The sequence below is a fragment of the Pezoporus wallicus genome, unplaced genomic scaffold (genome assembly GCF_028554395.1).
Source record: "Pezoporus wallicus isolate ANWC-B61680 ecotype Strahan unplaced genomic scaffold, APGP_CSIRO_Pwel_v1 contig_7902, whole genome shotgun sequence".
NCBI lineage: Eukaryota > Metazoa > Chordata > Aves > Psittaciformes > Psittacidae > Pezoporus > Pezoporus wallicus.
The window spans coordinates 118,291-133,214 of NW_026641084.1; the positions used below are offsets into that span (position 1 = coordinate 118,291).

Genomic DNA, 14,924 nt, shown 5'->3' on the forward strand with positions numbered 1-14,924 from the left:
TAGTTGGTTAGCAGCAGTGACTGCACCTGGAAATCTCAACATCAGTGCTAGAGGAACTAAAAGCATGCAGGCTAGCTGGAAAGTTTCACTGAAGAGGGAAATTGAGGCAAAGCATAAGGAAGAAGTTAGGGAAATTTTGACTGTGAACATTCAGGCATTATCATGGACCCAGAAGATAACTTGGTAAGCACACAGCAGGGAAGTGAGGCACACTTTATACCTCTGCTGCTTTCAAGGGAGGCAGCTGCTCTGCGTGGCCAAGGCTGCCCAAGATCCGTAGTCTTGGGCTACACAAAAGCTGTGTACAAAGCTCTGAGGACCTGGGCTCCAGTACTGCCCTGTCCAGGACTCCCACCTTGCCCTGCAGCCTCAGGACCTTGCTCTCTCTATCCTCTCTGGCTGTGGAGGGACTGACCATGCCTGAGAGCCAGTAAGGTGTTTTAAGTTTAGTTCACCTTGGGAAATGTAAAGCAGTTGCAGTGGCCTGAGATGCCCGTCTCCACTGCAGTACAGCTAACATGGCCAGCCTGGCATGTGGTGACAGGGGAGCACACCAAGCTGTGGGGTGACAGGGTGCACTACAGCATTTTCCAATAATGTCATCCACAACAGGCAGAATAGAGGTTTAATGGAAGAAACAAGGAGCTAGGTTTGGGCAGACCTTTGAGTTGGACTACCATGTTCTGTTGTACCTCGTCTCACAGAAGACCTACAGCATTAGTGGGGTTGGAGGGAAGAGTAGCAGGAGACAGCTTCTAGAAAGGAGTTAGACTAAGAAAGGTATTGGTTGTAGGTAAGCCTCACCTCAACAAGATGGATAAGAAACTCTCATGACTTTCTACCAAATTGTCTGTGATGCTCTGATTGTGGAGGAGATATTGTTGTGCTTGGATTTATTACAGTTCCAAATGACCTCCTCTGGTACGTGAGATTTTGCCTGTCATGACAAGAAAAGTTTCCTGAAATTCCGGAAAGAATATAAGCAAAAGAGGTGGAAACATACATTTTATTTGTACAGCATTCTGGCACAAAACCAATTGTAAACACTGATCAGAGCAGGAGCTTAAAAGTAACAGCATGGAACTGCTGAATTGTCCACAAAAAAAAAAAAAAAAAGTTATTTCATCTTTCCTCCATAAAAATTGCAGGGATCATATCTGCAGGAATTGTGTATACTAAGTACATATTTGTGTGTACTGACTTATTTCAATACACTGAACTAGCTCTTAAGCTTTGATAAAAGTGCAAACAAGCTTTTCAGTGATCTTCTAAGACAGCATTAGAATGATTTGCTAACAAACAGTGGGTTTGTTACTGAAAACTTTCAACCCTGCAGTATTTCTGTTCTTTCCAAAGGCACTTTTTGCTGTGGTTGTCACAGCATCACTTGTAGCGTGGCAGCTTTTCAAAACCCTGAGCCTGCAGAGGGATTCATACGAGTCCGATTCGCCGCATCCTGCCTTCTTCATGATCCTGAACTTCCTCTGTCTCTGCAGGTCCCTTGCAACCATGATGAAGTCCAGAAAGGTGCAGGTGCTCCTGATTCTGGCAGTTCTGACCTTCCTTCTTATCCACTGCCACTTCCAACCCTGCAGCAACAATGCCCCTGTGGAAAGAAAACCTTCTTCAGTCCACATCCTCATTCTCTCCTCCTGGCGGTCAGGGTCTTCCTTCACTGGACAACTTTTCAGCCAGCACCCCAGTGTCTTCTACCTGATGGAGCCTGCATGGCACGTGTGGGTTAAGATGTACCAGAGCAGTGCCAAGGTCTTGCACATGGCAGTGCGGGACCTTGTCAGGTCGGTTTTTCTGTGTGACATGTCTGTGTTTGATGCTTACATGTCTAGCCAGAAGAAAAAGTCTGATTTATTTCAGTGGGAGACAAGCCGAGCCTTGTGCTCCCCCCCGGCCTGTGACTTATTCAGTCGCAGTGACATAATCACTGCAGGCAACTGCAGAACAATCTGTGCCAAGTCCCCATTCAGCACAGTGGAGGAAGCCTGTAAAACCTACAGCCATGTCGCCATCAAGGAGGTTCGGTTCTTTGACCTGAAAGTGCTCTACCCCCTTCTCACTGATCCATCCCTGAACCTCAAGATCATTCACTTGGTCCGTGACCCTCGGGCTGTATTCAGATCGCGAGAGAATACAGTGGCAGACCTGAAACGTGACAGTAACATTGTTGTGGGGCCCGAGAGGACAAAGGGAGAAATGGGACCTTACAACACCATGCAAGTAATCTGCAAAAGCCACGTTGAGATTTACAAGGCTGGCAGCCAGGCTGTCCCCAGCTTCCTGAAGGACCGCTACCTGCTGGTTCGCTATGAAGACATTGTCAGAGACCCGCTAGCATTGGCTGCTCAGATGTACAGGTTTGCAGAACTCCATTTTACACCCGAACTTCAGAAGTGGGTGCACAACATCACCCATGGGAAGGGGCAAGGAGCACAGGCCTTTGATATTAGCTCCAGAGATGCTCTGAAGGTATCTCAGGCCTGGAGGAAGACCCTTCCCTTCCAGAAAATAGAAAAAGTGCAAAGAGTGTGCAAGGATGCAATGGACCTGTTGGGCTACCAGCTCATTCAGTCTGAAGGAGACCAAAAAAATATGTCACTGGACCTTTTGTTTGATCATAACTCCTCTAAGTAACAAATTTTGAAGGCAGAAAAGCTGCTCTCTGCACCTACTCTCTCAAGGCTGCAGAGCAGAGAACTGTAAAGTGTTTGCCAAAGCAAAGAACAGAGCTATGTGCATGCGTGCTAAGAGTGCACACATGGATGTGCTAAGCAAGGATAAGTAACAGGATCCCCAGCTGCAGTTGTGACAGCCTTCTCAGCAGCACAGGCTGCTCTCCAAAGTCCTGGAGGCTCAGCCACAATTGCAGCATCATAGAATCAGCAAAGCTGGAAAAGACCTTTAAGCTCATCCAGTCCAACTGTTGCCCAGCACTGCCAAGGCCACCGCTGACCCATGTCACTGAGGCCCTCATCTACACGGTGTGTGAACACTTGCAGGGACGGTGACTCCAGCACTGCCCTGGGCAGCCTGTTCCAATGCCTGAGCACCCTTTTGGTAAAAAATTGTTCCCAATTTCCAGTCTAAACCTGCCCTGGTGCAGCTTGAGGCCGTTTCCTCTTGTCTCATCCCTTGTTCCTTGGGAGCAGAGCCCAGCCCCTCCTGGCTCCATCCTCCTGTCAGGCAGTTGTAGGGAGCCATCAGGTGGTCCCCCCGAGCCTTCTCTTCTCCAGACTGAACCCCCCAGGTTCCTCAGCCGTTCCCCATCACACTTGGGCTCCAGGCCATGCACCAGCTCTGTTGCCCTTCTCTGGCCCTGCTCCAGCATCTCAACGTCTCTCTTGTAGTGAGGGACCCAGAGCAGAACATAGGATTCGAGGTGTGGACTCACCAGTGGCCAGCACAGGGGCACAATTGCTGACCTGGCCCTGCTGCCACACTGGTGCTGATACAGGCCAGGATGCTGGTGGCTTCCTGGCTGCCTGGGCACAAGCTGCCCATGTGCAGCTCCATCAATCAGCACCCCCAGGAAAATGGAGGCTGAAGTAATGCAAGTCTGTTTTGCAAATTAAATCCATGGTTTATGCAAAAAAAAAAAAGAAGTACAGGTAGGTTGGAGCAAACAATGCCAAAGGAGTGGGACCAGACAGCAGAGCTCAAAACCTTCATGGACCACAGCTAAATGTGTAAAACCACACAGAGCAATTATACTGCAAAGGAAGAAGAGATATACATGGAAGCTGAATAAAGCAAGCATCATTTGTCATGCTGCCACACATGATAAGTAATGACAGAAGAGATGCAAGGATGACCAGACGATGGTTTCTAGAATGATTCTTTTTTGGGGGATAGTTGAGTTTTCAAGCCCAGTTTCCTTTTGCTCCATTCCCATGCCTGGGTATCCAGCCTTGGTGGCAATGTTTGGGGAAACGTTTGCGTTCACTTACTGTATAATGGGAAAATGGAATAAACCAGCTATAGATGAAAATAAAAACTTCTGAGTTTGCATATGGTGATCCATAGCTGGGACTATGTGAATCCATTTATTTTTTAGCAGAAATAATTCTGTCTTCTAGCTTCCAAAACCAGTAATAGTTGTTCTCCTGGACGTTCTCAGAGCCCATGTTCTTGAAATCATGAAGGAAGACGGTAAGGTTGATGTTATTAATCAAACCCTGCAATATTAGCATGGGAGAATAAATACTGGAATATGGGTAATAAAAACTGGAATCATCTCAACCAGCCTGAGGTTTTAACTGACGTATCTCTGTAACGTGAGTGTGAGCGTTTTAACGTCACAGGGACCTTTTTTGGCCACTCCCAGTACACAGGGCCACTCTCAAGACATCTCAGCACTGACATATGAGACCAAGTGCATCATCTTCTGGCATGAATGTTCTTGATCCCTCTTTTGAATAGTTACATTTGCATTGTTACTATCTCCAAATAACTGCTGCTAATCAAGGTTTATTAGCAGCAAAAAGTAATGACAACTGGCAGCTCAGGTTATTAAATAACCATCCACAGCAGTCTGAAGTAAGACACATGATAGAGATCAGGATGCTGTTGTGCACTACTACAGGTGCATTACAGGTTAGAGCACTTAAATGTGACCGTCAAACATTGGTGACATGCCTATTCAAAATCCTTTGCATGCAGAGCAACATACAAGTGGGACTGTCAATCCGCTTATATAGCAGATAAACACTCTTCACTGGAAAAAAGTTGATACTGTATGGAGTCCTTATCTTCACCATTTTCTACTTTAAGATGTTTAGTGCACTCAGTAATATAAAAACGAGCCTTTTATGAAAAAAAAAATTTAAAGCATTTCTGAAATTTCAGAATGCTGCATCAGATTTTCTGCTGGGACCAGACAACAGAGCTCAAAACCCTCACGGACCACAGCTAAATGTGTGAAACCACACAGAGCAATTATACTGCAAAGGAAGAAGAGATATACATGGAAGCTGAATAAAGCAAGCATTGTTTGTCACGCTGCCACGCGTGATAAGTAAGAAGAGATGGAAATACGCATCTCTGAAATGACCAGGGTTTTTTTAAGTTCCTGCACAGTCCTACATCAGCCATTCCCCTCTGCTTTGCCAGCTAACTCTTCCTAAATGCTATCCGCTTTGCTATGTTTTCAGCTCCAAATTTTGCTATCAATTTATTTCTGACAGACTCATCATCCTTTTGCAATTCCAAATCATCCTCTCTGCTCCACACAGGGTACCCGTCCCGGCGTCGCCCCGTCTGCAGGAAGTGCAAAGTAGCCTCCACATCACCGCTGTTTTTCAGAAAGGCCTGTGTGACGGTGAGCAGGTCCATGCTAGACTTCTCCATTAAGCACTGCATCGTTTTTACTGCATCTGCCACCGTGCTGGAAGAAGAGCAAGTGCTTGTTGGTTGTTCTTCCATCTGTAACCTGGTGTCAGGGCCAGCAGACTCCTGCAGGACAGTTTTCAAACCAGATGCTGTTTCTCCTGGGGAAATTCTCTCTTTTGTAGGAAGTTCTCCTGAGATTTCTGAGGCGTCATTTCTTGACTAAGAGAAGTAGAGCCATCAGTTAGACACGGTATGTTCTGGCAAGCTTCTTTCATCCCCGCTACCCAACCACCTTCCACTGTGCCTCTACAGTACATAAAAACCTCAGAAATTAGTAGACAAGGTAAAACTCATGCCTGAAATGAAGCCATGTGTTAACAAGGACACACAAGACCACAGAAAGCATGAAATAAGACACAATTTAGGAAGGAAGGAAGAAAATGAAAGCGTAAAAGGCAAAAGCGCTAATGCATCGGCAGGCACGCTTTATGCCTGAAGCGAAAGGATGACGTCCATCTGCCAACGCAGCTCCCGGTGTGGCCGCGCTGCCACACCGGCTCCCTCCAGCCAAGCCCGGCCGGGACTCAATCTAGGACAGGACAGGACAGCGCGGCGGGGCGCGGCTCTTCGCGGCTCACAAGAAACAGTCACGGGGCGCTCTGGGATGGATCGGACCCTGGCGCCAGGCCCGGGTGCCCGCGCAGCCTCGGCGCGGGTCGCTCGGGCCCGGCCTCACCTCCATGGTCTCGAACTCGCGGTTCGCCGCCTCGAAGAGCCCCGCGCGCTGCAGGTGCCTGAGGTAGCGGTCGCGCATGGCCTGCCAGCTGTGCCGCATCAGCCCCGCGCGCTCCAGCTCCTGCCACAGCGCGCGCCCGCGCGCCCGCTCCTCGCCGCGCTCGCGCACGGCGCGCACCAGCGCCGCGTCCTCCGCCGCCGAGAAGGCCGAGCGGCCCCGCGGAGCGGCGGCGGCGGCCGGCGCGGCGGGCAGCCGGAAGGGCTCCAGCGGAAGCCGCTCGTTGCGCCTCACGCACTCCGTCACGTAGTCGGTGGAGACGGCCCCGCCGGGCGCCGCCTCGCCGGGCTGCGCCAGGAGCACGGCTCCCGGCTCCTGCACGCGGCAGAGCCGCCCGCCGCCCGCCAGCACGAGCGGTGCCAGGCGCAGCTTGGCCCGCCCGGGCCGCACGTAGAACCGCATCGGGCTGCCGTTGTCGCACAGGAACAGCGACCGCGAGCAGTCCGCCATAGCGGCCCCGGGCGCGCAGGCGCGGCACCTACCGGAAAGGCTGGGTGGAGAGCGGAAGATGGCGGCGGTCGTGGAGGGCGCGTGCGAAGCGGCGGGGACCGAGTCGCGCCTCAGCAAAAAGTGAGGGTGGCGGCGGGGCCGCGCCGGCGGAGCCGCTCCGTGCGGGCGAGGCCGCGCCGGGGACGCGAGGGGAGCGCCCGGCTGGCCTGGGCGCGCCGCCGCCAGGTCTCACGTCGGAGCGCGCCATGCTGAGCCCCGGCGCCGCGCTGCTCCGCGCCTCGGCACGAGCCTGGTCCTGGTCCTGGAGGGCCGCGGCCGCGCTCCGGTGGCGCCGGGCGCTCCATGACCAGAGCAGGTCGGTGCTTCGCGGTCTGCCCGGGCCCTCCTCTTGCCTCGTCAAGTCCGTGCCCGCGGGGTCGGGAGCCGCGGGAAGCGCCGCTGTGCGGGTGCGCCGTGCGGCCGCCTTCGGGCCCCGGACGCTCGTTTCGGGGCAGAACGCCCTGTTCCAGCCACACCCGGACCGCGGGTGCACGGAGGCGCGCGAGAGGGCCTGCGCACGTTGGCGAGTGTCCGAGTGTTTGCGTCTCGGCGCTTAAACACGCTTATCTTGACTTTGGGTCAGAGAAATGAAAGGGTTACTGTACAGTAAGCTTTTGATAGTTCTGCCGTGTGTTACCTGCTAGCAGAGTTCCTCCTGTACCTGGTTCCCTTCTGTTCTGCAGTGAGCTGAAGAGGCGTTTAAAAGCTGAGAGAAAAATTGCTGAGAAAGAGGCAAAGCAGAAAGAACAAAGTGAAAAGCAGTCAAGTAAACCTGCCTTGGCTACTGACTCTGAGAATAACACTGGTGCTGATGAGGAGAGCTTGGATCCAAATGTGAGCACCTGGCCTCATGCTTAATTGCTATTCTGGGAACAAATGTTACTTATTTACATTGTTGGGAGTTTTTTAATTCATGGGTAACTAAATGGTTAAAGGGGGAGAGACCTACATATTCCTGTATAAGTGAAGCTGTGTTTAATTCACACACTGTAAAGTATTTTCATTTCCTAACAGAAATGTGTTGGGTTTTGTTTGTTTCTGGTGACAGCAATACTACAAGATCCGTAGCCAGGCGATCCAGCAGCTGAAGGGCACCAGCGAAGATCCCTATCCTCATAAGTTCCATGTAGACTTATCCCTCTCAGATTTTATAGAGAAGTACAGTCATCTGCAGCCAGGAGATCACCTGACGGACATTACATTGAGAGTGGCAGGTAAAAGCTTCTCTGGGATACAGGAGGATGGTCTGTTGCTTTGCTAAGCCAAGTCTTTGCTGCTGTAGCAGTGCTAGACTATTCAGAACATGTGCTGTCAGACTGAGTGGAACCATGCCACATCCCTTACACCTACAAGATCAGATTATGGTATGACCTGCAGTACCCTGAAGTTTATATAGTCTTTTGTGCACTGGTATTCATTTTGAGGCTTGACTGCTGCTCTTCCACACTTAGTGATCAGTTTGGAGCTGATGAGCCTTTGTCCAAGTGATACTACTGTGCTTTTTGCCCCTGTGCCCTTTTTGCTAGGGACTCCTTTCCTGATGTCCTGCATACTTTGATATTTAGGTCGAATTCATGCGAAGCGTGCGTCTGGAGGGAAGCTGATTTTCTATGATCTTCGTGGCGAAGGAGTCAAGTTGCAGGTCATGGCAAATTCCAGGTAAGGAGAGGTATTTGCAGTAGCATTCTAAAATGGACTGTATTCTGGGGCCTAGTTATCTGATTTGGTCACTCTCCATCTCCTTAGGCAGTTTGTCTCTGTGTTGGCTTAGGAAGCCAGGTAAACTTGTGCTTAGGATGTTGTGGTTGGCCTCCCTGCTAGAAGAGTCTTGGGAGAGACTTGAAGGACAGTTTGGAATGGTGAATTTTAAACAAATGTGCTTACATTGGTTTCGTAATTACAGGCTCTACAAATCCGAGGAAGAGTATTTCCGTATTAATAACAAGCTGCGTCGTGGAGACATTATTGGTGTAGAGGGGAATCCTGGGAAAACAAAGAAAGGAGAACTGAGTATTATTCCTTATGAAATAACTCTGTTGTCTCCATGCCTCCACATGTTGCCTCATCTTCACTTTGGCCTCAAAGATAAAGTAAGTATCATATCTGTCACTCTTGAAGGGAGTTTGACAGATAGGTCAGAATGGATGACCTTTTATATCTGCTGGTGGTATCAAGTCACCAAAGGAACGTCAGTTTTGTTTTAGTTTTTCTTTGGCAGCACATTTTGTGTAGCTTGTTCTAAAGATACTTGTTCTTTCCAGGAAACTAGGTATCGTCAGAGATACTTGGATTTGATTCTTAATGATTATGTGAGGCAGAAATTTATAACCCGTGCAAAGATCATTACATATATTCGAAGCTTTCTAGATGAGTTGGGCTTCCTTGAGGTAAGGCTTCAGTGTTTTATTTGTCTCTGCATACTGAACTTGCTTAAAGCTTCTCAGCTTCAAGGGTGTTTTATATTTAGGCTCACATGCAAGTATTTACAGAAGTGAGAATAATTACTTCGGCATGGTGTGCTTTATCCGTGTAACGTAATGGGAACAATTAATCTCTCTTTAAAGTTAAGATTACTCCTCAGTTGATGTTATGACTCAGGAAACTTTGAAACAGGGTATACTTCAAACTGCTGCTGTCCTGTCCTTATGTCAGTGAATTAAGGTGAAAATAACACCTTTGAAATGATGTTTTGTCTCTGGAGATAAATGCAGGTTTAACTTCTGGTAAGTAAAGTTGGTTTTGTCTTAAGATCTATTGTAGCATATGAAAAAAACATTACTAGCTCTGCTCTCTCGCATCTAGATTCTTGGTGGTTCTTTACAGTCAGCAAAAAAGTTAGAACTTAATGTAGTTTATTTACAAATGTTTACCAGCTGAATCTGCAAAAGCTGCCAGTGGGTTTTGAGAGCAATGGGATGCTGAACCTGTGCTGTGTTGTCTGCATTGTGTGTGTAATGACTGTAGTACTTCAGGTGGGGCCTCATGGGAGTGGAGTAGAGAGGGAGAATCCCCTCCCTCAACTTGCTGGCCATGCTTTTCCTGATTCATCCCAGGATACAACTGGATTTCTGGGTGCATGTTGCCAGTGTGTGCCCAATTTCTCAAGCACCAGTAACCTCAAGTCCTTCTCTACTGGGCTGCTCTCAATCCATTCATTCCCAAAGCTCAGCTGATGGTGGGGAATTTCCCTGCCCCAGGTGCAGGAACTTGTACTTGGCCTTGCTGAACTTCATTTTCTGCAATGAAGAAAGACAATTCTGTGACAATGCCTCAGCTAAGTTCCTGGCTTTGATAATATGAACACAGCAGGTTCACATTTATAGGAAACAAAAGTGATTCTTGTTAGCAACAAGTAATTTAAATAATTTGTCTTTATGGATGCATCTTTTAAAAGTAAGTGCTCTTTAGTTCAGAATTACTTTAATTTACTGGAATGTCAAGCAGTAAATGAAATCCAGAGGTTTTTCATCAGAGCTAGCTATGGTTTCTTTGTTTGCTTGACCTACAGAGTTCTGCTTTGGAAACAGTTTCACAGTTATGAGCCTGGAAATGTTTATGCCACTGTTAAATTATTTTGTTGTTGTTATTTTACAGATTGAAACTCCTATGATGAATATAATTCCAGGTGGAGCTGTGGCAAAACCTTTTATCACATACCACAACGAGCTGGATATGAATTTGTACATGAGAATTGCACCAGAGCTTTACCATAAGGTAAAATACAAACCCTTCTGATGGCTAAGCCCATCTTCTCCAGACTGTTGTGATCTTGTTCTACAAAAGAAAATGTAGCCAAAATGAGGATTATTCTTCAAGAAAGGTGAACTCATTTGTCTGGAGGAGAGAAAATGTATCTTGAGTGAAATTTGTACAGTCATGTTGCAGTTGTGTGTGTTTGAGCTCTCTTCAGGTCTTTTGAAAAAGTTGGTTTGTTCACTGGGATTTCCTTTTGTTTAGATGTTGGTGGTTGGAGGCATGGACAGAGTATATGAGATTGGGCGTCAGTTCCGAAATGAGGGAATTGATATGACTCATAACCCTGAGTTCACAACTTGTGAATTCTACATGGCTTATGCAGACTACCATGACCTGATGGAAATTACAGAGAAGTTGCTTTCAGGTGATGTATGCAACATTAAAAAAGAGCAAGAATCTCGTAGAAGCACATATTATGTGGCCTTCTCTTGTTCTAAACTTCAGGTTCCTTTCGCAGGGATGGTGAAACATATTACTGGAAGTTACAAGATCACTTATCATCCAGATGGTCAAGAGGGACAGGCCTATGAGATAGATTTTACCCCTCCCTTCCGGCGAATTAGTATGGTGTCTGATCTGGAAAAGGTCATAGGAGTGAAATTTCCACCAGCTGAGTGTTTTGAAACTGAAGGTTAGATGCTGAGTATGAATGTCCTGTCATTCTTCCTTAACAGAAAAACAGTAAAAACTCTTGAGTTCCCAGCCTGCAGTCTATCAGCTGCGTTTTGAGGTGGTACTAACACACGGGATTTCTTTTCTCTGGTTTTCTGTGTTACTGAAGAGTCCAGAAAGAAGTCTTCATGCCTTGCAGTCTTTAGCAGGATCTGACTCTTTTGCTACTTCCTTTCTTGAGTGTATGTGATGTTATTCCCAAGAGGCACGATCTGGGGAGTCCTTGATCTGCTGAAGAGACCCAGCTTTTTACTATTTGTTGTCTTCTGTGCAGCTGAATCTCCATGCATGTGATTGTAGATTAGGAGTATGATTACTCTGGGCTTTCTTCACAATGTGTGTATGGGCTATTTTGTTCCTGGAATCCTGAGCCATAGGAGACAAACTCATATATTTTTCAGTGGTATACTTTTTTACATTTTATTGCTATCCCCCAGTGATAATGGCCAGCACTTGTGTGGGGTTGTGCTTAACTGTTGTCAAGTTTTTGAAATACAAAATAGATTTTAGTGCAGATTGATCAAAAATCAAACTCTATTTTTGTAGATTGACTTCTAAGCTCATGGCTTCTGTGGTGTATACCATTACGATCTTAGAAATCACTCTAAGACATGTTGAAGGGCGCAGAAATTTAAAAAAAAAAAGTGGCGGCCTTAGTGGCTTTTCTAATTTTTCTCTACAACAATTTCAGAAACTCGCAAGTTCTTTGATGATCTTTGTGCAGAGAGAAATGTTGAGTGTCCACCTCCAAGGACAACAGCCAGGCTTCTTGACAAGGTAAGTAAAGGTGGTGTTTTTATAACCCTAATGTCCTGAAGGATCTTTCCGTATCAACAGGTACCAACAGAGGTCCCTTCAGAGCAAAAGTTTAGCTGCCTTTTGGAAAACGTGGTGAAATGCACTTCAGCTTTTCTTCACAGTGAGAAAACTTGCTGCATCAAAATCTTTTTGGTGTTGTCTACACCAAAATGTAGTTTACAGATGCCTGTTTAATGTGAGCTCTAGAGTTTGATAATTAGTGTCTTATGATTAAAGCAGATGTGCTTTGCCTTATGTCAGTTTTATCTGTGAGATCTGTGCGTTTGGATGTACCTTACAAAGCTAGTAGGCTTACCATGTAGTTCTGCTGTCAGCTCTACTAAGTCTTTTCCTTTGTACCTAAATTTGCCTGATAGCTTTTTTTCTGCTGCTTTTCCTATTGGCTGTTGTCACAATGTGCAATTTGAATAATGCTGTTGGTTTTTTTGTACAGTTTCTGCTATGTCATTTTTCTTATCCAAGCAGGACATGTACTCTCTGTTAATGAAGACATTACCATGATTAGTAATGATCACTTGGGAAACTGTTCAGTTTTATGGCACCTTCTTCAGATGTGGAAAGAAGGAAGTAGGATGTGTGGGGAAGGCAGTGCTACGAATGTGATACTGTGCTCTGCATACTTGTTTTACTTTTGTTTTCCCAGTTAGTTGGTGAATTCCTGGAAGTCACATGCATCAACCCTACATTCATCTGTGACCATCCACAGATCATGAGTCCTCTAGCCAAATGGTAAGATTATGAGACACAGTCAGTGTGTAACTCTTTTAGACCCTCTACTCCTACTTTATTAACAAGGAAAAAAAATGAAGAAAGAAAAAATCTAAGTCATGTGTGAAAATAGATTCTGATATTATATACTAGTTTGTGAACTCTGATACCAACCAAGGTAAACATTGGTTCCTGAAACCCATCATCCAGGGCACAGGTGGGCTGATGTTCAGTGATTTGAGGTTTTGACAGCTGTTAATTGCTGAGCATGGGCACTTCCCCGGAGCACTTCATTTATGTGGTCTTTTCTTCTGTAAAGATGTTTGTTTGAAGATGTGGTTGTTTTATCTTCACTTAGGCATCGCTCTCATGTGGGACTAACAGAACGCTTTGAACTCTTTGTCATGAAGAAGGAGGTGTGCAATGCATACACAGAACTTAATGATCCTTTCCGTCAGCGGCAGCTCTTTGAGGATCAGGCCAAGGTATGGTGCTTGCTGATACGGAATCACTGATACAGGCACATGAGCGAAGAATACTCCTATGTTAGTCCGTAATGCTGTGCTGTGGCTTAAGCCCTGGCAGTACCTCAGCACCACGCAATTGCTTGCTCACTCTCCTTCTCCTCCCCCCACCCCGACCCGCTCCCAGAGGGATGGGCAGGAGAATGGAAAGAACACAATTCCCATGGGTTGAGATAAGAACAGTCCAGTAACTAAGGTATAACACAAACCACTGCTGCTACCACCAATCATAATGATAAGGGAAATAACAAGGGAAGAGAATATAGCCACTCACCACGGCTTCCCCTCCTCCCTGGCTGAGCATGAGGCTCATAAAGTCCTTGGTCAGAGTAAACATTACTGAGCAAGAACTAAAACCATCGGTGTTATCAGCATTGTTCCCAGGCTGAAAGTCAAAAACGCAGCAGTGCACCAGCTACTAAGAAGGGGAAAAATGGCTGCTACTGCTGAACCCAGGACAGAAACTTGCAGGTAAGGAAGGAACTGAGCCTAGAGCTGTTTTGGCAGCAGCTGTACAAGTGAGCTCTGTGATTGTCCAGGTGCTGAGGTTCCTTCATCTGTTTCTCATGCAGCTGTACAAGGCTGTGGTGTTACCAGTTACATGGTTGCTAAAAATATCAATATATTCCCCCTTTTTGGTAGGAGTTAGGAGAAGTGGTACTACCGAGCTCTCTGCAACCCATGTTTTACTGCTCATTCCCTTAGGCAAAGGCTGTGGGTGATGATGAAGCCATGTTCATTGATGAGAACTTCTGCATGGCGCTGGAGTATGGCCTTCCTCCCACGGCAGGCTGGGGCATGGGCATTGATCGCTTCACCATGTTCCTGACGGATTCCAACAATATCAAGGTGAGTGGTAGAAATGGCAGCACCTACCAGGTGGGTGACACTGCAGAACAGCCTGCCTTTCTAACCAACACCAGACACCATGGCCATTGAGTAGAACACTCTCTACAGCTACCTGAAAGATAGTTTCCCTAGTAACCAAAAATAGGACAAGAGGAAACTGTGCCAGGAGAGGTTTAGAGTGCTCCATCTTGTCAGTGTTCAAGGCCAGGTTGGACACAGGGGCTTGGAGCAAGCTGCTCTAGTGGAAGGGGTCCCTGCCTGTGGCAGGGGTTGGGACTGGGTGAGCCTTAAGGTCCCTTCTAGGCCAAACCAGTCTGGGATTCTGTGATATTAGGAGCAGTTCCTTCCCCAGAGGGTGCTCAGGCATTGGAACAGGCTGCCCAGGGCAGTGCTGGAGTCACTGTCCCTCCAGGTGTTCACACGCCGTGGAGATGAGGCCGCAGTACCATGGGTTAGGGGTGGCCTGGGCAGTGCAGGGGATGATGTGAAAGTCCTTTCCCAACCCGGCTGGTTCCACAGTGCCGTGGAACGCGCTTCCCTCACGGCACTTAGGCCTGACTGGGCCCGCCGCGGGGCCAGGGCCGGTGGCCTCTGCCGGGGAGCGGTGCCCGGGGTGGGCCGGTGTCGCTGACAGTTGCCGTTTCCGCAGGAGGTGCTGCTGTTCCCCGCCATGAAGCCGGAGGACAAGAGGGAGGCGCCGCCCGCCGAGGGCACCTCCGTGTGACGGTCGCGTCAATAAACAGCGCCGCTCCGCCCGCCTCGCCTGTGTGTGTCTGTGTGTTCGTGAGCGCATGCGCGGCCGACCCGCTCCCGGCGGGCTCCGCGGCACGGGGCAGCGCGTGCGCGGTTGCGGTGTGGCGCTGCCCGGGGCCGGGCGCTGAGGGCGCTGCCGCTGTGGGAGCCCCGGTCCTGGCAGTTCCTGGTTCCGTGCGGTGCTCTTCGGTATAAACGGTGCTGGAGAGGGGTGCGGC

At 48.0% G+C, this 14,924-nt stretch overlaps 3 protein-coding genes across 4 annotated transcripts; 2 read left to right on the plus strand and 1 right to left on the minus strand.

Moving 5' to 3' along the window:
- The first annotated feature begins 1,494 nt into the window (after positions 1-1,494).
- On the plus strand, positions 1,495-2,649 carry CHST4 (carbohydrate sulfotransferase 4). Its single transcript, XM_057421944.1, has one exon. It carries the CDS (start codon positions 1,510-1,512, stop codon positions 2,647-2,649), a length of 1,140 nt encoding a protein of 379 aa, XP_057277927.1. The 5' UTR covers positions 1,495-1,509.
- A 2,405-nt stretch (positions 2,650-5,054) lies between these two features.
- Positions 5,055-6,592, minus strand: TERF2IP (TERF2 interacting protein). Its single transcript, XM_057421949.1, has 2 exons — positions 6,080-6,592; positions 5,055-5,562 (listed from the first exon to the last, which is right to left on the minus strand). The coding sequence occupies exons 1-2, from the start codon at positions 6,584-6,586 to the stop codon at positions 5,125-5,127; spliced, it is 945 nt and encodes a 314-aa protein (XP_057277932.1). The 5' UTR covers positions 6,587-6,592; the 3' UTR covers positions 5,055-5,124.
- KARS1 (lysyl-tRNA synthetase 1) lies at positions 6,534-14,705 on the plus strand. Of its 2 annotated transcripts, none has more exons than XM_057421948.1 (14): positions 6,534-6,706; positions 7,309-7,459; positions 7,674-7,839; positions 8,191-8,284; positions 8,529-8,715; positions 8,887-9,012; positions 10,220-10,339; positions 10,583-10,745; positions 10,839-11,012; positions 11,745-11,830; positions 12,516-12,601; positions 12,939-13,065; positions 13,810-13,953; positions 14,603-14,705. In XM_057421948.1, exons 1-14 carry the CDS (start codon positions 6,645-6,647, stop codon positions 14,675-14,677), a joined length of 1,761 nt encoding a protein of 586 aa, XP_057277931.1. In that variant the 5' UTR covers positions 6,534-6,644; the 3' UTR covers positions 14,678-14,705. The 2 variants fall into 2 exon arrangements, with proteins under 2 accessions (XP_057277931.1, XP_057277930.1); XM_057421947.1 differs by lacking the exon at positions 6,534-6,706 and adding an exon at positions 6,770-6,941.
- The last annotated feature ends 219 nt before the right edge of the window (positions 14,706-14,924 follow it).